General features: G+C 36.9%; 1 protein-coding gene and 2 long non-coding RNA genes across 5 annotated transcripts; 1 reads left to right on the top strand and 2 right to left on the bottom strand.

The window, feature by feature from the left end:
• Positions 1-4,599: 4,599 nt before the first annotated feature.
• LOC130508594 (uncharacterized) lies at positions 4,600-7,987 on the bottom strand. The gene is made up of 4 exons (XM_057004176.1): positions 7,650-7,987; positions 7,111-7,548; positions 4,734-4,895; positions 4,600-4,655 (listed from the first exon to the last, which is right to left on the bottom strand). Exons 1-4 carry the CDS (start codon positions 7,741-7,743, stop codon positions 4,600-4,602), a joined length of 750 nt encoding a protein of 249 aa, XP_056860156.1. The 5' UTR covers positions 7,744-7,987.
• On the bottom strand, positions 6,462-7,124 carry LOC130499428 (uncharacterized). Its single transcript, XR_008938297.1, has 3 exons — positions 7,005-7,124; positions 6,826-6,890; positions 6,462-6,762 (listed from the first exon to the last, which is right to left on the bottom strand). It is a non-coding gene; the product is annotated as an uncharacterized LOC130499428 (long non-coding RNA).
• Positions 7,988-14,289: 6,302 nt separating the features above from the next.
• Positions 14,290-16,321, top strand: LOC130499134 (uncharacterized). 3 transcript variants are annotated; one of them, XR_008937994.1, is made up of 4 exons: positions 14,290-15,077; positions 15,151-15,280; positions 15,362-15,801; positions 16,016-16,321. It is a non-coding gene; the product is annotated as an uncharacterized LOC130499134 (long non-coding RNA). The 3 variants fall into 3 exon arrangements; XR_008937995.1 differs by having other exon boundaries at positions 14,295-15,077; positions 15,370-15,801; positions 16,021-16,321; XR_008937993.1 differs by having other exon boundaries at positions 14,298-15,077; positions 15,370-15,801.
• The last annotated feature ends 8,209 nt before the right edge of the window (positions 16,322-24,530 follow it).

The following is a 24,530-nucleotide window of genomic DNA, read 5'->3' as shown; positions in this document are numbered from 1 at the left end:
TAATTGATCATATATGGAAGTATTACGAAAATAATTTTATAGAATAACATAGTATTTTATTTGTAATTTAATATTTAATTATGTATTTGTATGTAAAATTATATATTTTACTGTATCATTTTGCTAATTAATATTTCTATAATATTTTTATATATGTGCTATTTATTTATAAAGTTTTATGAATTTAAATTAAATATCATAAATATAAGCTGGACCATAATATTAAGATATAAATTCTTTTGAAGTTAGGTTTGAAATTTTGCTTTTGTAGAAGATTAACTTAAAAGTTTATACAATATGAAGTTTTGCAAACTTCAAAATAGTCAAAATAGGTATTTTTTTGGAGATGCTTAAGCAGTATGAACCGTGAAAACTAAAAGTACCAAGTCTTGAAAGCAACGCGGTCTTCAAACACGTTTCCCTTCGGCTTCACTTTCAATTACATTGCTTCTTCTTTAATTTTGTGATTTAGTTCATTGATTGAGAGCTAGGTGAGTAAATGCGATCCCATTAACACAAGAATCAACACGTACGTCCCCTTCGACGGAGAAAACATTTGGTTACTCATGGAGAGAAGATCAACTATATATCATACATTCATACTGTATAGTTGAAGAAGTTTTCGTATACTGACGAGTATAAGGGTTTAAACTCGCTTTCACATTTAACTGACCTTTTTTGAACTCACACAGTTGTATCTGAAGTAGACCATTAAGAATAGTGTGTGGCGGCATACTTTAGATGGTTTTTGTCATAATGATGATGATAAATGGTTTTTATCACTGTTCAATAAATCACTAGGCGAAAGATTAGCGATTAGATGAATTATTGATTTATTATATATATATATTTTATATTTATAAGAAACATTTTAGTTTTTTGACCAAAAAAAACATTTTAGTTTCTGAATTTAATTATAATATTATTGTGATGAATAATCAAAATTAGATATATAGAACAAAATAAATCAAACAAATTTATAGATTATATTAATATTATTGTTTAATGTAATATATTTAAACTAATTTAGATCGATAAACCGATGTTAATCGATAGGAATGGTAACTGAAACTGTCCGTCCCACAATGGTCCGTCCTGCTGCGGTCTCTATTTCTAGCAGATCTTTTATCGGTCAACCCGCCTTGATGTGTGGTTCCTAAACCTCTACCCAAAGCCGCCCCGCTTGCTAGATAGGACTTTGCGATCCGGCCTCCAATGACGAATCTACAGCATACAGGAAGGGGGTAGCTGCCCCCACAAAATTTACAAATAAATTTATGTATATAGAAAATCTTAAAGATCATTCCACTCATGTGGTTAAAACCTTCATTTTGCCCCCATTGGTCTTCTCTTCGAACCTCCATCTAAGTTCCATCTAACCCCTTTAGCGTGCTAAGTTTTCTTTTCTGGTTTTTTTACTGTTCCACCTGTCGTATCAATTTATTTCATCTTCTCATGTTTCCTTTCGTCTAATCCTTTTATTTTTCTTACATAGTTTTTTGGGCAAACATAGTAATTTCTTTTCACTCAAATTTTAGTATTTTTCACTTAACAACTTATTCTATTATTTTTTATTTCATTTTATTTTTAATGAATTTATCTTATATTTCTTTTCAAAACAATTATTTTTAGTTTGTATCAGTTTAACTTAAAAATAAAACTTTTCAAAAATATATAAATATTTATGTAATAATATTAAATATAAATATATTAATTAATTAATGAATATGCCTCCACTAAAATTATTTTCTAATCTACCACTGCCGGCCTTCGGATAGGAAAATGCAATCCTCATTCCTTTGTAAAAGGTTGTTTGAAAAGCAAGGTACTGAACTTAGCAAAACAATAGACCACATAAATCAAAATAAAAAATCAAAACAAATGCAAGACACTGAACCTAGCAAACAAGAGACAACTCATGATGAATATATAACAACACATTATCCTACGTTGATCAACAAACTACATAGCTACACAAAGGCATTAGATTTTATATCAAGTCATTACCAACATAAACAAAGCACGTTTTGGTTGTTCTGTTTTGTCAAGTGTTAAACATAGTTATTAGATTTTATTGTATACATATAATTGAGACTTTGAGAGCTGCGTGTATCTCTCTCGTTATCGTGCGAAAGCTTCTTCGTTCTTACCAACTCAGCACAGAGAGATACTTCCACAGCTTTTTACCAACTCAGCACAGTGGTTCTGTTTTGTCAACTATGCGTGTATCAACTATATAGCCCTTATCAGTTATCAGTCAACTCCCACAACGTGGAGATGAGATTAGGATCCGGTTTATGTTTTTGGTTATTGACACTTGATTTGGTTAGGTTAATGTTGATAGGAGATTGAGATCTGGTTTATGTTTTTGGTTTTAATTGACATTTAATTTGGTTAATTTGAAGCCAATATTCAAAAACAAAAACAAAATGATAGAAAAGAAATATTTTTAGTCAAAAGAAAAAACATATATAATGTCAAATATTCTGATTATTTAATATAAAATTCCGTTGGAAAATATTTATTATATCCCATAAAAAATTAGAAATAAGAGTTAAATATATACAAAACTTTCAAAGGTTAAACTATCACAAAAAATCCAAACAAAAAAATTCAACTATCACAAAATGTGTACATCAATGTAAAATAAAGTAATTTCAAACTCAAAAAAATATTCAAATTCTTTATATAAATATAAACACTACAAGAAAACAGATGTTTAACGAGGGCCATTTTCCTCGTTAGTTCCTCGTAAAAGGGTGTTTACGAGGAATTAACGAGGAAAAGTGTTTCGTCGTTTATCGTCCGTCGTAACAGAACGTTCGTCGCCATTTCCTCGTAGACTAGCGAGTGTTTTATTTTCTCGTAAAGACGAAGTTAATATTTCGTCGTAAGTTCCTCGCCGCTTTTCCTCGTAAATCACTCGCGGAATTTCATCGTACAAACCACGCGAAACACGCGTCGTTACTTACACGTAAGATCCTTGAAATCAAATCCTCGTAAATTCGATGTAATATCCTTGAAAAGATTTCTTCGTAAAGTCCATGTAGAATCGTTGAAACATTTTCCTCGTAAAAACCTCAAGGCTTTCCTCGTAAATTCCTCGGAAATCCTTTCGACGTAAATAACTCGTATAATGCCAATTTTCGAATTAATAAAAATATTATTTGATATAATAATTATTAATTTAATAAAATAAAAGTATTTTAAATATTTGGGTTTATAAATAAATTTTAAATAAAATTCAAAAGCAACAAAATATTTTATATATAATTAAGTTTTGGATTTTATAATACATAAACCGAAAAAAAACTAAAAAAACTAAGGCTCGTTCATGGCCTCGTAGAATTCCTCGCTCCTCCTCGTAACATCCTCCTCGTTATAAGTGCCCGATGACTCGCCTGGAATGAGATTTTGTTGTTTCATGTTCCTCAACAAAGCTTTCCATTCTGGGTTTGTGGACGCTATAACATCGATGAAGGCCTCGAGTCCACTCACACGGCTTTTGGTCGCGCCCAGCTCGGAACGCAACTGAGTGACTTCTTCGGTCTGTCTCTGAGCATAAGACGATGTCGCTCTCGGGACATCATTGACAGAACCGATCCCCAACGTACGTCCCTTTTTCTTAGGGACAACCTTAAAAACAAAAAAAAAATATTTGTTAGTTAAATTTAAAAGGTAAATTTAATGAATTAATAATTAAAAAGATATAATGTTAAAAAATTTACCTCCTCGTAAATCTTATCCACTTCAGTTGTGGATAAGGTAACGGGTAATCCGTCGGCGGACTGTTGGGTCAGCTGAGTCTGGCGCTCCTCAACCCGAGCAATAACGTCGTTGTAGATTAGCTCGGACTTTCCATCTAAAAACTGGCCCGCCTTGTTCTTGTGGGTCCGCTCGTAAAGTTCCGGAAGAGTCGGGAGACGTCCCAACTCTTTGGCCTAAAAATATTTAAGAAAATTGTTAGAAATATATTTATATTAAAATTAATAATTAAAAAATTATTATTTAATTACATACCATTTGCAAACGGACACCGGCATGGGGTTTTTGGCCCGCAGAGTGTAGCATCGGGCCGTTACCGTGCTCGTCTACCGTGTTACGGGCGGCAGCACAAATGTTTGCGATCCTAATGGAGTTGGGATCCTTCCAGTAACGGATGAGGCCGTCCCAAACACCCGTGGTAAGCTCAGCGGGTTTGCCACGGGTGTACCCCTTGACGATCCAGTCGCCCTTCCAGTTGCAAACCGTGTCCGCCAAGCGAACTTGCGCCTTCGCGTAAAACGCCTTCCTCACTCTCTCACTGACCCCGATAGACCAATGATACTTTTGCTGCAAAAAAAAAATTAATAATCTGTTATTTTAAGAAAAAAATATAAAATAATTAATTAATAGAATTACTTACAGCGTAAATCTTGAACCACGTCTTTCTGATGTAGATCGGCGTCAACTTCCAGTTTGGATGCGCCATGGAGAAGTAACCTTTAATCATCTCGGTTACATCTGTCGCAAGGCAATTGTCAACCCCAAACCTGGAAAAAGTGAAAATTTAAATTATTTAATGAAGTTATAAATTAAAATAATTAATTAAAAATGCACTTACCACAAAGTCCCGTCGGGTCTGTCGGGGTCCATAATTGGTAAACCAGCTCTGCCTGGCATACCGAAAATATCCTCGACAGTGTACTGCGAGAAGGGAACAGTAGGTGGCACCATGAGATCGGAATGAACACCGGCGGGAATCTCAGGAGGAGCCATCTGAGGAGCTACCGGAGGAGCCACCGGAGGAGCCACCGGAGGAGCCATCGGATGAGTCATCGGAGGAGGCATTGGAGGGAAGAAATGCTGAGTCTCGGGAACAGACTCCTGATCTGAAGAACCGGAACCGCCGGCACCTGAAGAAGAACCTGGCGGGTCTAACTGACTACCAGGCTCACCGAACATCTCTCTGTAGTGAGCAGTAAGCCTGTTCGCCCGAACCTGCAAAAAATATATTTTTGAGTTTATGATCATCAATAATTAAAAATCTATCAACAATAATTAAAAAATCTATCTAACGAACATAAAATCCGTAAACCTATCTAAATTCCCTAAACTAACCACTTAAACTAACGACCTATCTAAATTCCCTAAACTAATTATGGGGCGAGGAAATTACCATTTTCGAAGGAGAGAGGAATGGGAGAGGAGTTGGAGACGAAATGGGGAGGAAATGGAGAGGAAGTTGGGACGAATGGAGAGTGTGAGGTTGTATATATAACTTACGAAGGTCTCGCAATTTCCTCGTAGAGTTACGAGGAATTAAAGAGACCCGTCTTTCTGTTCCTCGTCAAAACCTCGTAACGTTACGAGAAAATTGCGAGGCCCGTCCCAAATCAAAAAAAGAAATAGCGAGGCCCGTGTTTCTATTTCTCGTAAAAGCCTCGTAGATTACGTGTTTTTAACGAGGTAAATTTATAAACCTCTAAAATCGAAACCCCAAACCCTAAACCCCATCTTTCTTATATTCTACCTCAAAATATATCTTCCTTTTAACCTCAATATCTTCTTAACATTTCAAACCTCAAAATTTAAAACCACAATTATTTAAACTTCTAATATCAATCTCTTCTTTCTAATATAAACTTATACAAAATCAAATTATTTATTTAAATTTTTTATTTTGCAACAAAAATATAATCTTTTGAAGATTTGAAAATATAATCTTTTCAAAACTATAAAATTATTAATGGGGTTTGGAGTTTAGGATTTAGAAAAAATAGATAAGAAAGATGAGGTTTAGGGTTTAGGGGTTTAGACAATAAATATCGTTAAAACCTCATAAACCCACGAGGAAATAACGAGGAAATAAAAAAAAAACAGAAAGCCTCGGTAATTCCACGTAAGCTTACAAGGTCTTTACGACGATTCTGTCTTACGTGGAATTAACGAGGCCCGCGTTTTTCTTTTTTTCTACTTTTCTCGTTATTTCGTCGTAAACTACAAGGAATTAACGAGGTTTGCTTTCTAAACGCCTAAAATCAAAAACCCCAAACCACAAACACCATCTTTCCTATCTTCTACTCTTCATATTCCAATCCCAAACCTCAATCCCAAATTCTTTATAAACATTCCCAAATTCTTATAATCTCAATACATTAAATAGTTTTTCATGATTAAAATAATCGAATCACATACATTAAGTCTGAAAATCAATCATATTAAAACACAACTACATCAATCGGATACATTTTCGTCATCACTAGAAACATCATCATTTTCATTAAACTCGTCTTCAACAGCTTCGTCTGTGCCATCGTCGGTAAGATATTCATACTCATGATTATGCGGATCAATGAGAAGAATGTCATCAATTTGTTGTTCAGGTTCCTCGACTTCATTTATCTGTTATTCTGCTCATGTATGCCAAATAAAGAATTTGTTGTACCTTCGTCCACCATTGACATCAACTACATCGAATTTGTTAAACCGAACACCTCTGTTGACGACGGGGTCGAACCACTCACATTTGAAGAGGACGCATTTCAGCTTCAATATCCCTGGAAATTCCACTTCAATAATCTCTGTCAAGATACCGTAGAAATCGGTTTCCCCTTTCACACATATTCCATAGTTACTGGTCGCCCGCTGTCTACCATACTCATATGTGTGAAAAGTATAGCCTCGTGTGAAATACATCTGTGAGGTGGTGACCTTTACATGTGGAGATTGAATTACTTCATGTAACCACTTAGGATAATCTGCATCGTCGTCAAAATCAACCTGCAAAAACAAAGTGAACGTTAAAATACATATCATTTATGAATAATGACTTTGAGTTAATACCTGATTCTTCAACCACTTTATAAAGTGTTGATCTTTCCTTTTGTCTACGTCAGTTGTGGATATACCTGAGAATGTTTCTTCGACTTGTGAAACAAATAGGCTGTAAAATCACATTTTATATTAATTAATATTTGGCAATTATATATATGTGTTAATTTATATGTGTCCATTTATGTTACCTTTCAAAATAACGAATCAATGGATCCTCACAATTGAGTAGAATATAGGTGTGTGCACTATGAGCGTCTTCTTCACTCGACCACCAAACCTCTTTTGATTTCCCACCCAGTCGCCCAATCTGGGTAAAAATGTCTGGAACACCAGCAACTGCGTATGTTGGCGCGACACCACCGTCATCATATCTCCTTGGAGCTCTTTTCCGGGTACGTACTTTTGACGCAAAGTAGTACGATGTGAAGTGAGAAGTTTCTTCCGTCAAACTTCCAGCAATTATAGAACCTTCAACCTTTGCAAGGTTCTTTGCTTTTCCCTTCAAATATTTCATGGCTCGCTCATACTGATACATCCATCCGTAATGTACAGGTCCACGAAGCAATGCCTCATATGGGAGGTGCACAGCTAGATGCTCCATGACGTCAAAAAACCCAGGAGGAAATATCTTCTCCAAGTTGCACAATAAGATGGGAATGTTCTCTTGAAGCTGTTTCACGACTTCTACTTTAAGAGTGCGGGTGCTCAGATCCCTGAAAAATGCTCCAATGCCTTGTATATTCCAAAAACAATTATGCACATTATTAGTCATATATTATTTCAAACTAAATCATTATATATAAAATTACTGCAATATATAATATATATAGTACCTGCAAGTGCTTCATGTACGTTTGTAGGAAGTAGCTCCGCAAAAGCAAAGGGAAGTAGTCGTTGCATAAAGACATGACAGTCATGACTCTTCATCCCGGAGAACTTTTGACCCTTTTCAATGCATCTAGACAGATTTGAAACATACCCATCGGGGAATTTCACTTCTGATGCTACCCAGTTGAACAACACCGACTTTTTTTCTGAAGACAATCTGAATATCGGAACAGGAACTTGCCCATTGCTGTTTATATGTAACTCACTTCTTGAGCAAATATCCGGCAAGTCTAACCTCGATTTTATGTTGTCTTTTGTCTTCCCCGGGACATTCAATATTGTATTCATGATGTTCTTAAAGAAATTCTTCTCTATATGCATCACATCGAGGTTGTGGCGGAGAAGAAGATCCTTTCAATATGGCAACTCCCAGAATATACTCTTCTTGTGCCAGTTATGATGAACACCGTAAGAATCAGGCATATTAGGGGGGACATGCCAATTACCACCACGAGGAATTGTTTCCAAAGCTCCATAGTAATCGAGTTGCTTTTCAGTTTCTTCTCCAGTTAAATATGGAGGAGGAGTTTCTCTCACAACCTTTTTGTGCCTAAACAATGTCTTGTTTCTTCGGTACGGATGGCCAATGGGAAGAAATCGACGATGACAATCGAACCAACTTGTCTTCCTTCCATTCTTCAGTTGAAACGCATCTGTCGCTCCATTACAATATGGACAAGCTAATCTCTCATGTGTAGTCCATCCCGACAACATCCCATAGGCAGGAAAGTCACTTATGGTCCACAAAAGCATCCCTCGCATCGTGAAATTCGTCTTCGTTGAGCAGTCATACGTCTTCTCCCCAGTTGACCACAAATCCTTCAACTCTTTTATAAGGGGTTGCAGGAAAACATCCAGCGACCTTTTAGGATGTTTCGGACCAGGTATTAATATGGTCAAGAATAGCAACTCCCGTTGCATGCACATCTCTGGTGGCAGGTTGTATGGCGTAAGAAAGACTGGCCACAATGAATATTGTCTCCCTGACATTCCGAATGGACTAAATCCATCTGTGCATAATCCGAGATACACATTCCGGATATTGCTAGCGAATTCCGGATATACTTTGTTAAAATGTTTCCAGGCTCTTGCATCTGATGGATGTGTCATCTCACCATCCGTCTGAGTATGCTCGGCATGCCATCTCATCTTTCCGGCAGTCTGCTCTGATTGGTACAATCTTTTCAATCTTACTGTAATTGGTAGGTACCACATCCTTTGGTACGGTACCCTATTACGTCCCCGTCCTTGCGGCTTGAATCGTGGCTTCTTGCAGAATCGACATTCTTCTAACTTCTCATCATTTCCCCAGTAGATCATGCAGTTGTCGATGCAAACATCTATCATCTCCGAAGGCAACCTAAGACTATAAACCAGTTTCTGAATCTCATAATAAGAATCAGCAGACACATTGTCTTCCGGCAAATACTCTTTAAACAAGTCTGCCCATTCATTCATGCAACTTTCAGGTAGATTGTGATCAGTTTTAATATTCATCATTCTAGCAGCCAACGACAATTTAGAGAGACCTTCTCTACAACCACTGTAAAGTGGTTGATTCGCCGCATTTAACATTTCATAAAACTTTTTTGCATCTATGTTAGGTTCTTCATCTTCATCATGAGCTACAAATGCATCAGTTACCATATCATGAACCCTATCAAAATCTACCATCTGCTCCTCCTGATGGTAACTATGTTCATTATGCAAATGATGAGCAACCGGTTCTTCCTGAAAATTGCTATTACTACTACTAGCTTCATTCTGATCATAATTATTATAACCTTCTCCATGTTGAAACCAGATATAGTAATTTGGCGTGAAACCTCTATTTATTAAATGCTTCCAAACATTTTCACGATTTGTCAATTTCGAATTGTTGCATTTCCGACATGGACAGAACATCTTACCGCTTTCTAGGGCGAGCGGTGTGGAATCTGCTTGATGCATAAATGTCTCCAGTCCCGCAATGTATTCTTTCGTCACTCTCCCGTTAGCATCTCTATGCATATACATCCAGTTCCGCAACTCGTAGACATTCCCGGAGCCTGACATTTTTTTCTTTTCACTTTTTTTTTTTGTTTTTGTTGGTGTGTTTAAAATGATGTTGAAACTTCCATATTTATAGAAAATTATCGAATCTGGTAGTTGAAGTTTTGCGATGAATTTGCAAGGAATAGGTAGGTAGCAAAAAAAAACGTATTTTAAAATTCTTCGCTAAGTTCACGTAAATATTTCCTCGTAAAGAAGACGCGAATTTACGTGGGTTTTACGAGGAAATTATATTTTCTCATTTCCTCGTAAAGATGATGCAAGATTTACGTGGTGTTTACGAGGAAAGTGTATTTCCTCGTTAAAACCACGTAATGTTACGATGGTTTTACGACGAAATGTTTTCTTCGTTACTTTACGAAAAAATAACGACGTTTTGTTTTTTCTTTGTAAATTCCTCGTAAACTCGTCGTAAAATTACGAGGATCATATTTCCTCGTTAATTTTCCTCGCCAAAGTGTTGTTTTCTTGTAGTGAAAATATTCATAAATTCACAAAAATATATAGTTTAGAATACAACATCCAACGAAATAATTGTATACAAAATATTTGAAAAATCAAAATTATCCCGGACGTAAACCTGGTTAATCCCTAGTTGATATTAGAAAAGCAAGTTTTTATGATAAAAAGAAATTAATAGTATTGAGACTAGAAATTATAATTTTTTAAAAAACTTCATAAAATCGTTTTAGTAACAAAAATAATATAATTAGAAAAATAAAATTATATAATATTATTTGGAAAATTGTAAATTATTATTATATTTCTATTTACTATTATATTATTATTGTTATATTAATGATGATATATTAGTTATTATCATATTTTAAAAACTTATTAAAAATATAAGTCAACATTAAATATAAATGTCTATCTTGTACAAACTTTAAATTATATAATTATTGTTAGTATACCATATCATCATTTATTTTTCAAAATCAGTATGGTGATGACAAATTTCTTGGTGAATATTTTTGCGAAAGATCATCAATAACTCATCAAAAAGCCCAACATAAGTTTGCATCATAAGAAGATGATAAACTATACCTTTTGGGCCTTTTGAACCTATTCACAACACTATAACATTACTTTATTTTTCAGAAGAAAAAAAAGAAAAACAACACTGTTTTAAACAATCACAAAAGTCTTACTTCGGTTTACCCCAACCGAGACCATCCAGCGAATATTATTTGACAAGGAATAAGTGTCTTAACAACCCAGTATCTCTTCTCTTTGATGGATAAACTCTGGTATAGTTTTTATTTTTAAGTCTGAAAAACAAATTCCTTCAAAAAATGTAGAAATTATTACATTGTATGGCAGATTTTAGTTATTTATTACAGAATAGAGCAATTTATGCTACCAACACACTTTATCCTAACAAATTCCTTTTTGCCAAATAACCTAGTTACATTGAAACTAAATAACTGTGTAACTAAACTAGCATTTTAGAGTGAATAAACACACACTACACATCTTTCTTTCCAATCGACGGCCCATATTAAATCTGAAATTTTTGACAATAGTGATATTTGTTTCTCTCTCCACCCTTTGGATTTACTTTATATTTTTTGTTCCAATGATCCAGATTATATTATGCTGTAAGATTCTTTTTCTTCTTTCGATATTCACATTTTTGCTTGTTTGGATTTTTTTTACGTCGCTTGTTTGGATTTGAGAAAAAATCAAACCTTAATCATCTTCTGTCTATCTCCATCAGATTACTGCCTCCATCTCCATCAGATTACCACATGTCTTAAGTTATTGGTCTCTTAACACCAAAATCGTGTCTCTTTCATCTTCCATTACCTAGCATCGCACCAAATCGTGAACTTTTTGCCACTTTCGAGACTAGTGGAGTCAAACAACAAAGTAGTCAAGTTGAAGAGAATCTTTTGATCGTGTACACTCTGGGTCAATGTCCACGGGTACATCGAGATCGAGAGAAGCCGCATACACGCGACACCTAAAGAAATAGTGTACAACGATTGACACATGTGTACATCGTCTGCTAACTAATATGTCCACAAACCATAGCTAGAAGTCTACAATGTTATGAAAATTTCAGTTTTTAAACGTTCATGTACAATTAGTTGAAATGTCCATGTACATCAAAGCCTTCATTGTCTATCCATTTACCAATACATGTGTACTTTAAAGGGTGATTAACATGTATATATTGGTACCAATGTCCAGATATACATTTCTCTCCATGAACATCAAGGCGTTCATTGTCTACTCATGTAGTGTACATGTGTACACAAGGCTGATTTACATGTATACATTAGTAGCAATGTCCAGATATACATTTGTGTCCATGAACATCAAAACGTTAATTGTCTGCCAATTTAGTGTACACATGTACACTAAAAGATGATGTACATGGTATGGATATTTGTATACTAAAGGGTCATGTACAATGTACACAATGTACATGGACACATACATAGAGTACATATGTACATGTATACATTAGTGGCAATGTCTAGATCTACATTTGTGTCAAAGAACATCAGGGCATCCACTGTCTACCCATTTTAGTGTACATGTGTACACAAGAGGATGATGTACAAGGTGTGGACATTTGTATACTAAGGGCGATGTACAATGTACACAGTGTACATGAACACATACATAGAATCCATGTGTACGTCAGTTGTTGTGTGAGGTGTTCACTGTAATCTACTACTTGCAAACAAAACCAAGGTTAACACATAATATCTCGGTGTGCCTGTTGTGTACACGTATTTGTACATGTGTACATTTAAAGGTGATTTACATGTATACCTTAGTGGCAATGTCTAGATATACATTTGTGTCCATGGACATCAAGGCGTTCATTGTCTACCCATTTAGTGTACATGTGTACACTACATGACGATGTACATGGTGTCGACATTTGAATACTAAAGGGCGATGTACAATGGATACAGTGTACCTAAACACATACATAGAGTACATGTGTATATCAGTTGTCATGTAAGGTGTCCACTGTTATCTACTACACGCAAAGCAAGACCATGAGCCAGAATTACTGCATCACATAATGTGTCGATGTAAGTGTTGTGTACATGTATTGTACATGTGTACACTAAAGGTAAATATACATTTGGCTTACATGCATACACTTAAGGGCTCTGTACAATATGTACATTGACACATACACAATTTTCATTGTCTATCCAATTTTAGTGTACATGTGTACACTAGAGGATGTACAAGGTATGGACATTTGTATATTAAAGGCGATGTACAATGTACACAATGTACATGGACCCATACATAGAGTCCATGTGTACGTTAGTTGTTGTGTGACGTGTCCACTGTAACCTTCTCTCTGGTATGCCGTTCAGCGCATCTCTCACCGCCAAGAGATAAACAGTGGAATACATGTTTACTCTTTCACTTGGGTACTGGTTAGTTGTGAATAGCCACTCCGGAAGCCCTTTTTTTACATCCTCAACCTCCGCCGTCTATGCAAAAGATATGAATCGAAAATTATATTTGAACCATTATCTTACAATATCTAAGCAAAATAATCGAATCATGAAACTCACCACCGGGTTTTTCCTTTTCCATGCCGGATTCATCTGCTCGACATCTATCCTGCTAGGTAAAACAACACTGGATTTTTTTTTATTTCTCAAAGTCGCCGTCGTCGTTCTCGTCTTCTTCATCGCTTTTTAGGTTTCTTTTTTCCCCTCAATTAAATTTTCCAAAAGTAAAACTATTTTTTAACACGTCCAAGTAAATTAAAATGGGTTTAAACTTTTTTAGTCTGCCATCGGGGTCCACCACCCAATTTTAAATTTCAAAAGCCTTAACTAAACAAAAAGCGTCCCAACTATATTTGTTATCATCAGTTATCTTTTTCAGGGGCAAATTAAGATTTTTCACACAAAAACTGCCTTAGTAGTGATAACTGCTCTATCTTGTAAATAAAACTCAAAAACTGCCCTGGAGTGTAATAAACTTGAAGATGTATATATGTGGTTCCAGTTCAAACTAGTTTGTAAGTAAACTTGTTTTTAGTATATTTAGATCTTTTAAATTTTCGATATGAATTCTTAACATCATGTTATTCTTAGGGATTATTTGTGAAATAACCAAAAAAATATTAAAATTAATTTTTAAGAGAGAGAGAGTAAAGAGAGACAAAAAAATGGAGAAAGAGATAGGAAGAGAAAAAGGGAGAGAATGAGATTTTGGTTACTTTGTCGATTATGGTTTTTTTCTTAGCTTCTGAGTAAAATTTTTCTTACTCTTATTAGTGTAATTTATTTGGCCATCTTGAAAGTTGTATAAAAAACACCTCTATCTTTACAAATAATTAGGGGTGGGCACTTCGGTTATTTTTTCGGTTTGGCTTCGGTTCGGTTTGTTTAATTTGGTTCAATGATTTCACTACAAAAAAAGTCTACATTGATAGCATATTATTATAGCACGTTTTACTGAACTGCTATCGTTGATAATTTTTAAATTTTCATATTTTTTAATAGCATTAGATAAAAGCTATGATAGAGTAAATGCTATAATATTACTAAGCGGGAACTAATTTCGCCAATACTCGGATAAAAATTAAGCGAGCGCCAAATACATAATTTTTCCCTCTCGTGATATCACTTTTAGATACTTAAGCTAATAAAAAAAATTATTGGCCGATAGACTTGAAAAGAAAAAGTCCAACTCTCTTTAGAAACTGAAACCCTATTAAAAAAAAGAGTCCCACCGATATCTCTTCCTCCTCTCCGCTCCTCTTCTCCTATCTTTCTCTCTCGACACCGACCAGTCTCCTCCGACTCTCCTTCTCGTTCTCTCCTCCGACAAGAGTCCTCATGGAATCGTCGTTCTCCCTTCTTCTTCTGCTATTTATTGTTTTGTATTAGTCATGGAGTATGGTTTCAATTAGTTTTAGTGTTAGGGTTTTGAATTGGGGATAAATGATTGTTCTGTATTAGTCCTCGATTTAGATTGTTCTTATCTCTGGTTTGATTTTTCCTGTCTTTCCATCTGTGTTTATGTGTCTGGGTTTCGATATATGGTTCTCCGTGTGTTCTGGTTCTCTCTGTACTACGGGTTTCATTTTCTGTACATAATCAATCAGTATAGTTTGGTAACTGGTGTGACTTGTTTTAGCTTTGTGTTGTTCCTTGATTTTGGAGCTTAAAAGTGCTTATAACTGTGGTGTTGTGACCATCAGTTTGGCTGTTGCATTTGGAAGGCTCAGGACAATGTTTGGCTGTTGCAAATACAACATCAAATTTGCCGAAAGTTGTGAACGGCTCGAGGAAGAAACCCGACGACTCTCCACCATCTGCGAGGTCAAATTTGCTCTCTCTCTATTTCCATCTCTCCCTCACTTCCTCTGTTTTGAATCTGATGGCGTTTTGACAGAGGCGAACCCGCGGCAGAGCTTCTCTTCCTCGGTAGCAGAGACGGAGAAGACAGAGGAAGAGGACGACGGCGGTGAAGATATAGTGGCCATATCATCTCACCGACTGTGGTTTTCAGTCTACTCCTCAAGGTGAGAGGTTGCAGCAGTCTATGTTAATATCTTTGATCCATTTCTCTTGTCTGGACTGTTTTTAAAAAATATTATTACTAGCTTTTCAGGATGGAGGAGAAGACATATCCAGCAGATGCTTGCTGTTGGGTTCTTTTGTTGTAAACTTTTCAGGTTCTTATGTTGTTAGGTGACCAGATACTTGCTGTTGGGTTTGAGGAGGCTGTGGAGTCTGATTCTTGAGAATCTCCCACAGAACTACAGAAGAGACAAAGCATGCTTTTCTCAGAAACTATGCCTACTTGGGTGAAGAAGTTGGCGAGGAAGTACCTTGACAATCCTCTGAATATCTTTCCTGATCAGAGGAAAGATTGACTCTCACTTGTTCCTGTCCATAGTGATGGTCTCTGTTTCTTTCTTTTGACCTTGCTGTAATTTTTTCCAGGTTGGCTATTTTGATTGCGTTTTTGGCTGCTTTGTTTGTATTGTCACATACCTTGTTACCTTGGTTTCTAAAGCTCACGACAAGCATTTCTTCTCAGGTATACACACATTTCTTACCTGCTTTCGTTTTTGGTCTTTAATTTTTTTATCAACTTAAGCGTTATTAAGCTCTACCAGTTGGCGCTGTAGCATTTTGTTTGCTTGTCGCTTGAGTCAGTCTGATCTCTTTGTTCTTCTTATCTGTTGGCTCTTTGCACATGTGTTATCTCAAATTTTCAGTTCATAAACTCAGTATTGTTTTGGCTTCTTCAGTGTAGTTACAAGCTCAGTCTAAGTCTTGAATTGGGTTCCACTGCGGCAGGAGTGATGATATCAACAACTGATTTCGCCCAGCACACTCTTAAGAGTTGAGAAGCGATAGAATTCGAAGATGGCAGAGAAAGGTAAACACTGGACGTTCGAAGAAGATGAGACGTGGAGATGGCAAGAGGAAGAAGAGTTTAGTTTTTTTTTTGTTTCTGGTTTTACTTAGATTTTCTTAATTCTGGTTAGTTTTATAAACTGGAATTTATGTGTAAACCAAATTTAGTTTATAAATAAAATTTGTTTTCATTTTTATTTTCTAATTAGAATTATTTTTTATTTAATAAATAAAATATAATAGCTATTGCATAATGGCTTATCATAGCACAAAATATTAATCGTAATCAATTTGTAACAAAAAATTTGTGTCATAGTTATGTTAATAATTGCATTCGTTTATTGCTATCATATCTATACATTACATAGCGTAAAAGAAAATGCTATCGTAGAGAGGGTATCTATGATGGCTGCCGATGACATAGCAGATCATAAAACGCTATGAAAAGCCTACGATAGCATTTATCGTGAGCTAAGAATGTACATATTTCTTGTAGTGTTTATACAACCAAAGTAAACCATAAGTAGTTCGGTTTAGATCAGTTTCGGTTCAGTTTGAATTCGGTTCGGTATGACTTCGGTTCGTTTTAAAACACAAACGCATGTTCATAAAATCATCATGTTGGCGACTATGAAAAACTAAATTATGTTAACTAAATCCAATATAAAGCTGAAACAAAATACTTTAGAAAATACAAAACATTTATAAGAGCACAATCAAATCAAAGTTAACTATAGTAAATAGAAAACTAAAAAAAATATTTTAATAATGCCGCTTAAAAATAAACTATGTAAACTAAATCTAATATAAAACTGAAACAAAAGTCTTAACAAACTACAAAAGGTTTATAAGAATACAATCAAATAAAAATTAACTAAAATAAATAGAAAGTAAAAAAAAATCTTTAAGAAAGTTAATAAAGCTAACAATGATTTTAGTCTTAGAATTTTTGTATATTGTATATTGCTAGTATGTTTAATTCAATAATAACAAAATCATATTGGTTATGTCATGTCCCTGATCCTGGAAATGATCATTAGGATCGGCCATGGTGCGAGGAGACGCACCAGTCAGGTCATGTGACCTAAACACAAGGGAATTAAGGCCTGGAAGTAAGGTTAAGGGCATCAGGAAGCTAAGATATAGCTAAACCAAGAAGGAGACAAGTATAAAGGAGCTGTACAAAGTGTATGGCAGCTGGGCGATGCGGGGAGCAAGCTCGACCAGCTAAGAGAAGTGTAGTGCAGCTCAGTGTAGCTCACTGAAGAGTGTGTCAGCTCCCTGTGCTGGATGAATTAGCTCACTCAGCTGGGTCAGCTGGGAATCAGCTCAACTCAGCTGGACTGAGTGTTCAAGTCTTGGGTAGTTGGGCCAAGTCCGGACAGTGGTCGGACCATGTGGACCACCCGGGTGTGCCGATGGGCCGGTGGGCACTTGGGATCAGACCAGGGGCTTGGGCAACCAGTTAGGACTTGTTTTTGACATGTCTAGAGGCAGTTAGGGCTGTCAGGGACGTCCGGTAACTGCCATAGGCGAACAGGTGTGATCTGGACCATTGATTAAATCAATAGCCAGAAATGAAACCGAAGGGATGCAATGGTTGGAAAGTAACCACCATTTCTTCTATAAAAGGAGGGCAAGTCCGTGCCTTTGCAGGCACGCCAGGACTTCATTCTGCACCCTGAAACACAAAAGAAAGCCAGAGAAAAAGAGAGAGATGGTCGGATTGCACCATCCAACACCAAGGGTGGTTTGAAGGCAGCAAAGAGGCAGTTTTGTGGGCAATCAAGTGGGAAGTTATCAAAGACCCTGTGATGGGTTTTCACCATTGATGAACACGTTCCAGGCTTCCTCTACATCCTTACTACACATCCAAATAGCCAGGGAAGAAGAGAGATGACCGGATTCACTCTCAAAGTCCAAGAGCAGCCTTAAGGGCAGTGGTGTGTAGAAAGGCAGTTTCATGGGTACTGAAGTGAGAAGTGATGGACGATCCTTGGGTGGTGTTTGATCATGGATGAACACACCCTAGGCTTCCTCTGTGTCTTAGGGACACACGCAAATGGTCAGAAGAGAATGGAGAAGGCCGGACTCCACTCCCAAAAGCATGTACAACCTTGAAGGTGGATGCAGTGCAGAAACTGGTTTCATGGAAGTTCCATGAAAAGGATGATGGGTGCGACCCATGGTTAGATCTTATCAATACTGGAAGTATATGATAAGGCATGATAGAGGCGTGCAATGGAGGAGCATGGCCGGACATGATACAGGAAGCACAAGATCTAGTAAGATCAAGTATAAGGTAACATGTACATATGATTACTTTGTGGTTTATGTTGGTGTCTCTTGAGGTGCATATGAGGCCAAGTATGGCACGCCCTTGGAGACCATATATTGTGATGTATTGTAGGGATACAGGACCCTGGAGAAAGGGGCGGATCATAGTTGAACTAATTCATCCATATGGGATAGTAATTAGATGCTATACAACAACTAGTGATTCATGGTGGTTCATGAGTGAACATGATCTATGGTTTTGCATTACCAATGGCTTCAGGCCGTGGCAATGAGGTAATGGAATCATATGGTATGATAGGTATCAACCTTGGGTTGGTACATGATTGGCTGAGAGCCATGAAGAAGAGCAAGACTGACCAGGTTCATTGGGACATGGTTCCATGGCCGGTTAGGTATGTGTGAAGACTCATCAGTTCTGAGTCATGTGGAGTGGTTGGTTGATTGACTCAGGAACTGGTGGGCATTATTAATCCTATTCTATGTTGTTCAGACGTGGAGGTACTGAACCATGGAGTGGCCGGTTCAGAGAAATCTCTCCATGGTCTTTGTTGGGCAGGTAAGTAGAGATCTGATAGTTCCTGAAGGAATTGTTAGGATCCGACTTCAAATATTTCTCAATGGGTATTTATCATGAATTATCATGGTGAAAGATTAGTTTTATCTCATTGATTTAGAGGTGGTCAGTTATGGCCATATGGGCTGTTCATGGGCGAGATCAGTATGATCGATGCCAATTCTGAGAAATCTGACTTGACCATTCTCTTAGTTATGAATTATCATGAATTGTTATGAATTTTAATTATTTTTTGGAGCATGTTTGCTTGAGGTTGGTTTTGCAGCTGAAGACTTCCCAAAGGTACTTGATCTGTGGGGATGGTTGGTTGAATGACTAGGTACCTAAGGGGAGAGTTTATACAGGTATAAGGGAGTTGTACGAGTGGATGGAGAGCTAGGCAAAGCTACCTCGCAGCTCAATCAGCTGGAAGAGAGTTGGGAACCTCAAGTGAAGTGGTTCAGTTCAGCTAGCTGGATGAGCTAGCTAGACAGCTAAGGCAGCTGAGACAAAGAGCTATCAAGCTCCGTGGATGTGGCAAAGGTATGATCTAGCAATATTGCATAGATCTAGATAGAATGGTTAGGGGAATGGAACCTCGGTTATTGTATGACCTGGATTAGGTTCAGGATCAACCTTGGAGCTGGTAGTAGTTGTTTATACTGACCATGGCTAAGGTGATTCGATCTGACCAGTGTTAGATTGGTTTTAGACCAATGGTTAAGTAGAGAATATTCCGCTGTGCATAAGTTGAAAGGATCTAAGCTAGGGAATGACTAAGGTAGTCTTAAGCTAAGGTCTAAGATAGACTTCGCCCTTAGGCGAAAGTACAAATAAAGATCGAAAAATTGAGTGGTTCGGTCAGGGTATGGACCGAGCGACGTGAGGCATCGACCGCGGCCTAGCCGGCCAGGTTCGGGTCTTACAGGTTATGAGTTCGGTTTAATTTGGTTCGGTTTAATCGGTTTCGGTTCGGATCGATTTCGGTTCGGTTGGTTCGGATTGGGAAAATCTTAAACCTAAGTATTTGGTAATAGACTTTGGTTCGGTTTAAATCGGTTTCGGTTCGGTTGGTTTGGTTTGATCGGTTTGGTTCGGGTTTTTTGCCTATCCCTACAAATAATATTTTGAAAATTTGAAGGGATAAGCGAGTCATATATTATGGGGAGAATTGCTATAAACAACCTAAATATTGAAGTCAAATGCATTAGTGTACCCCAATTTGAGTCAAATGCAGAACCAACCTAAATGGAAGATGAAAATACTATTTAGTCCTTATGAACAAACAAAAAACGGAGGGGTATTTACGTTTCTGTCCTTTTGGAAGTCTACATGTAGAAGAAGGACGTCTACATATTTTTAGACCTCCAGCGAAGTCTAATTTGTAGACTTGATGTGTAGTCTACACCAAAATTTTATCTAATATTTTGTTTTAAAATTGTTTAAAAATAATTATTGTGATAGATTTTAACTAATCATCAATATAATGGATAGTATGAAGTAAATATATTAAAATTTTATATAACTGAACAATTTTAAAGAATATATACTAAATTGGTATCTATGATATAAACATTGTTCATAGTTTAGAAACAAAATGTTATAACATGATAGGTCTTTTAGTGATAGATTTTTAGAATTAGACTTTAGATTTTATTTTTTTTTGGCTTTATTGACTTAAATCTGTTCATTAATGTTTAGTAGTTTATATTTTGTGTAATTTTGATATTTGATAGACTTTTTGAGTATCAAGTAAACTATTTAGGGTTTGATATTTGTGGTTTAGGGTTTCGTAGACCTACATTAAAGTCTATAAATCTGTAGACGTCTTTGTCAGTCTATTTAAAATTATAAAAAAATTGGTAAATCATATTTTAAATATTTTAAAAAAACCAGACAAAAATCGTTGTAGACATACGAAGAAGTCTACACACAAAATTTAACTTAACCGGATTTAACCAAAATAATTAACCTAAACGAAGTAAACCGTAAACCAAACCTTTTCTAACCTAACCAGAAAAGTTACCCAGCATATAAATACTCTTTCTCAAGCTTGTCGGGTAAAAACCCTAATCCACGCCGTTTCTCTCTCATGGCGATTTCCGGTGAACTCTAGCCACCACGTCTCCGCCGCTTAAAGTAGTCTCCGTCGGCCACCACGTCTCCACCACTGTCGGCTCAGTAAGTTAATTATCTCTCTGCTTCGACCGCTCCATCGCTAGCAACCTCCTCTAAACCTCCTTTACCTTTTTTCATTTCCAGATCTGCGCCGGCGACTTCCAACTAACGGTTCTTCTCGTCCGGTCAGTCTCACGGACGGTACTTCATCTCTCTCTGTCTTCTCGCGTTTAACAACTAGTTGACTTGTCTCTTAGTTTGTTTACTAATTTTTTAGTTTCTTTTGTTTCAGATCTGTGTCGGCCAGTCTAAGATCCATTTCTCTAAGGGCGGATCTTCTCTAATCCATCTCTGCTTCCGGTTAGTCAACTCTAAGGTAGGTAGACATCATTGCCGATATGTAGACTTCATTTCGAAGTAGACCTCTGGCGTAGACTTCATTATGAAATTGTAGACTTCCTGCTAGACTGAATTTTGATTAGACTATGTGAATAAGTTACATACTGTCCATCAAATTAATCATATCTATAATTGAAAACTAACATACTTATATACATGGCGAACATAATCTACACCCTGTGGTTGGTTTGTATGTCACCTTTTACAAATTAATCTACTGCTATGTTTTAATGAATGTGCCATTTTATAATTACAGGTTTTATTAGAGATGGGTATTGATTACAGCTATAGCCAACCTTCACAGTCTGCAACGTTTGGTGGTGATGCCTCGGACAGTGACTCCAACGAAATAGAAGCTCTGATTCAGGAAGACCAGGCTCAGTTAGAGTACGAGCACAGTCAGGCGTTTGTGTACCCTCCGCAGCCTGAAGTTGAATTCGGTTTTCCTCACACTTGCTATTGTGGGAGCCAACCTCAGCTAGCTACGTCTTTTAGTAGAACCAATCCAGGGCGCAGGTTCTACACATGTAGTAATAAAGATGATGGAGAGTGTCATGTTTATAAGTGGTGGGATGAGGCTGTAATGGAGGAGATGAGAGCCAGGGATAGACACACCCTTCAGTTAGCCGAGAAGGTTGATTCTATGAACTTCTATGCTGACTTTGAAACTGAGCAGAAACTTCTTAGACTAGAGAACATGGTCTGTGAGTTGGCTAAGAATAAATCAAAGTGTAGCTTTGATTACTTTGTTGCGGTTATGGTTATGGTCTTAATTTTCATAGGTCTCCTTGTCGTCTTTATGTAATGTGTATGACTCGGTTGTAATGTCACTTTAACTCTCGTTTTTAATCTGTATGACTAAATTCTCAACTTATTTTATTGTGTAACAACTTGTATGTCACTTTGACTCTCGTTTATATTGTGTGTAACCAAGTTCTCTACTTGTAGACATACGAAGAAGTCTACACAATCATACTTTTTTTTGTAACACATATTATGAATATTTAAAAGGGAGCCCTATTTAAAATTATAAAAAATTGGTATTTGATAGACTTTTTGAGTATCAAGCAAACTATTTAGGGTTTGAGATTTGTGGTTTAGGGTTTCGTAGACCTATAGTAAAGTCTATAAATCTGTAGACGTCTTTGTCAGTCTATTTAAAATTATAAAAAAATTGGTAAATCATATTTTAAATATTTTTAAAAAAACCAGACAAAAATCGTGGTAGACATACGAAGAAGTCTACACACAAAATTTAACTTAACCGGATTTAACCAAAATAATTAACCTAAACGAAGTAAACCGTAAACCAAACCTTTTCTAACCTAACCAGAAAATTAACCTAGCATATAAATACTCTTTCTCAAGCTTGTCGGGTAAAAAACCCTAATCCACGCCGTTTCTCTCTCATGGCGATTTCCGGTGAACTCTAGCCACCACGTCTCCGCCGCTTAAAGTAGTCTCCGTCGGCCACCACGTCTCCACCACTGTCGGCTCAGTAAGTTAATTATCTCTCTGCTTCGACCGCTCCATCGCTAGCAACCTCCTCTAAACCTCCTTTACTTTTTTCTTTTCCAGATCTGCGCCGGCGACTTCCAACGAACGGTTCTTCTCGTCCGGTCAGTCTCACGGACGGTACTTCATCTCTCTCTGTCTTCTCGCGTTTAACAACTAGTTGACTTGTCTCTTAGTTTGTTTACTAATTTTTTAGTTTTTTTTGTTTCAGATCTGTGTCGGCCAGTCTCAGATCCATTTCTCTAAGGGCGGATCTTCTCTAATCCATCTCTGCTTCCGGTCACTCAACTCTAAGGTAGACATCATTGTCGATATGTAGACTTCATCTCTGCTTCTATTGAGTTATAATCCATCTCTGCTTCTCTTGAGTTCTAATCCATCTCTGCTTCTCGCGTTGACTTCATTTTGAATTTGTAGACTTCTCTTGTAAACTTCTTATCGAGCTTGTAGACTTCTCTTGTAAACTTCTTATCGAGCTTGTAGACTTCTCTTGTAAACTTCTTATCGAGCTTGTAGACTTCTCTTGTAAACTTCTTATCGAATTTGTAGACTTCTAGAGTACGAGTTCAATTTTTTGTTTGTCTTGTTGCTGCAGACTTCAAAATGGATAACCTTGATTTCCCACCGAGGATGTATACTGTAGGGCAGGAACCTGTTCCGGGTAAAAGCATTACCTACTACAGTGATAACAGCAAGCTCTTCTCTGCTCTTAAAAAAGCACTCAACGAAGATGAATGGGAGGAGCTCAAGAACTCCACAGTAGGAGTGTTCTTGAAGTTCCACGAATTGGATTTTGGATGGGCTTCATGGTTGGTGCACTATATACTGAGTTATCAGCTTGATTGCAAGAAGAAGTACGAGTTGTGGAGTCTAGTAGGTGTTCGACCAGCGAGGTTTTGTCTGCATGAATTTGAAGAGATAACAGGGCTGAACTGTAAGTATGTGAAGAATCTCGAGAATCCGCTGGTTGAGGTAACAGATGAGATGAGAGCATTTTGGGGGAAGATGGGAGTGCATTTCGACCGGGGGCCAAGTATCGAGGAATTAACCACAGCGTGTCAGATGTGTGAAACATGGTCTCGAAATGATCGGCTGCGTTTAGGGTATCAAGCCATCTACGCTGGCTTCATCCAAGCACCAAGAAGCTCGTCACCTACATGTGCTAGCCTGGCTAGGTTGGTGATGGATCTAGAAGCTTTTAAAGCTTATCCGTGGGGAAGGGTAGCGTTTAAATTCTTGATGGATTCGGTGAAGGGTTTAGACTTGGCCAAACCTTCCTATGCTATGGAAGGCTTTGTTCAGGTGCTTCAAGTCTGGGTCTATTGGTGTCTCCCTGAATTCGCAGCAAAGTTTGGTGACCCTATAGAAGGTACTCCGACCCCACCTTTACTTGCCTACTCTGGTAATAGAGGCAAGAGATATCTGAAGGAAAATATTGTTAAACAGGTATGATTCATGTTTTTTTTTCAACAACACAATATTATTTTCTTCATATGGTTTTATACTGACATTATTATTTTTTT

This window comes from Raphanus sativus, chromosome 2 (assembly GCF_000801105.2).
Source record: "Raphanus sativus cultivar WK10039 chromosome 2, ASM80110v3, whole genome shotgun sequence".
Classification (NCBI taxonomy): domain Eukaryota; kingdom Viridiplantae; phylum Streptophyta; class Magnoliopsida; order Brassicales; family Brassicaceae; genus Raphanus; species Raphanus sativus.
This window is presented reverse-complemented; position numbering and strand designations above follow the sequence as displayed.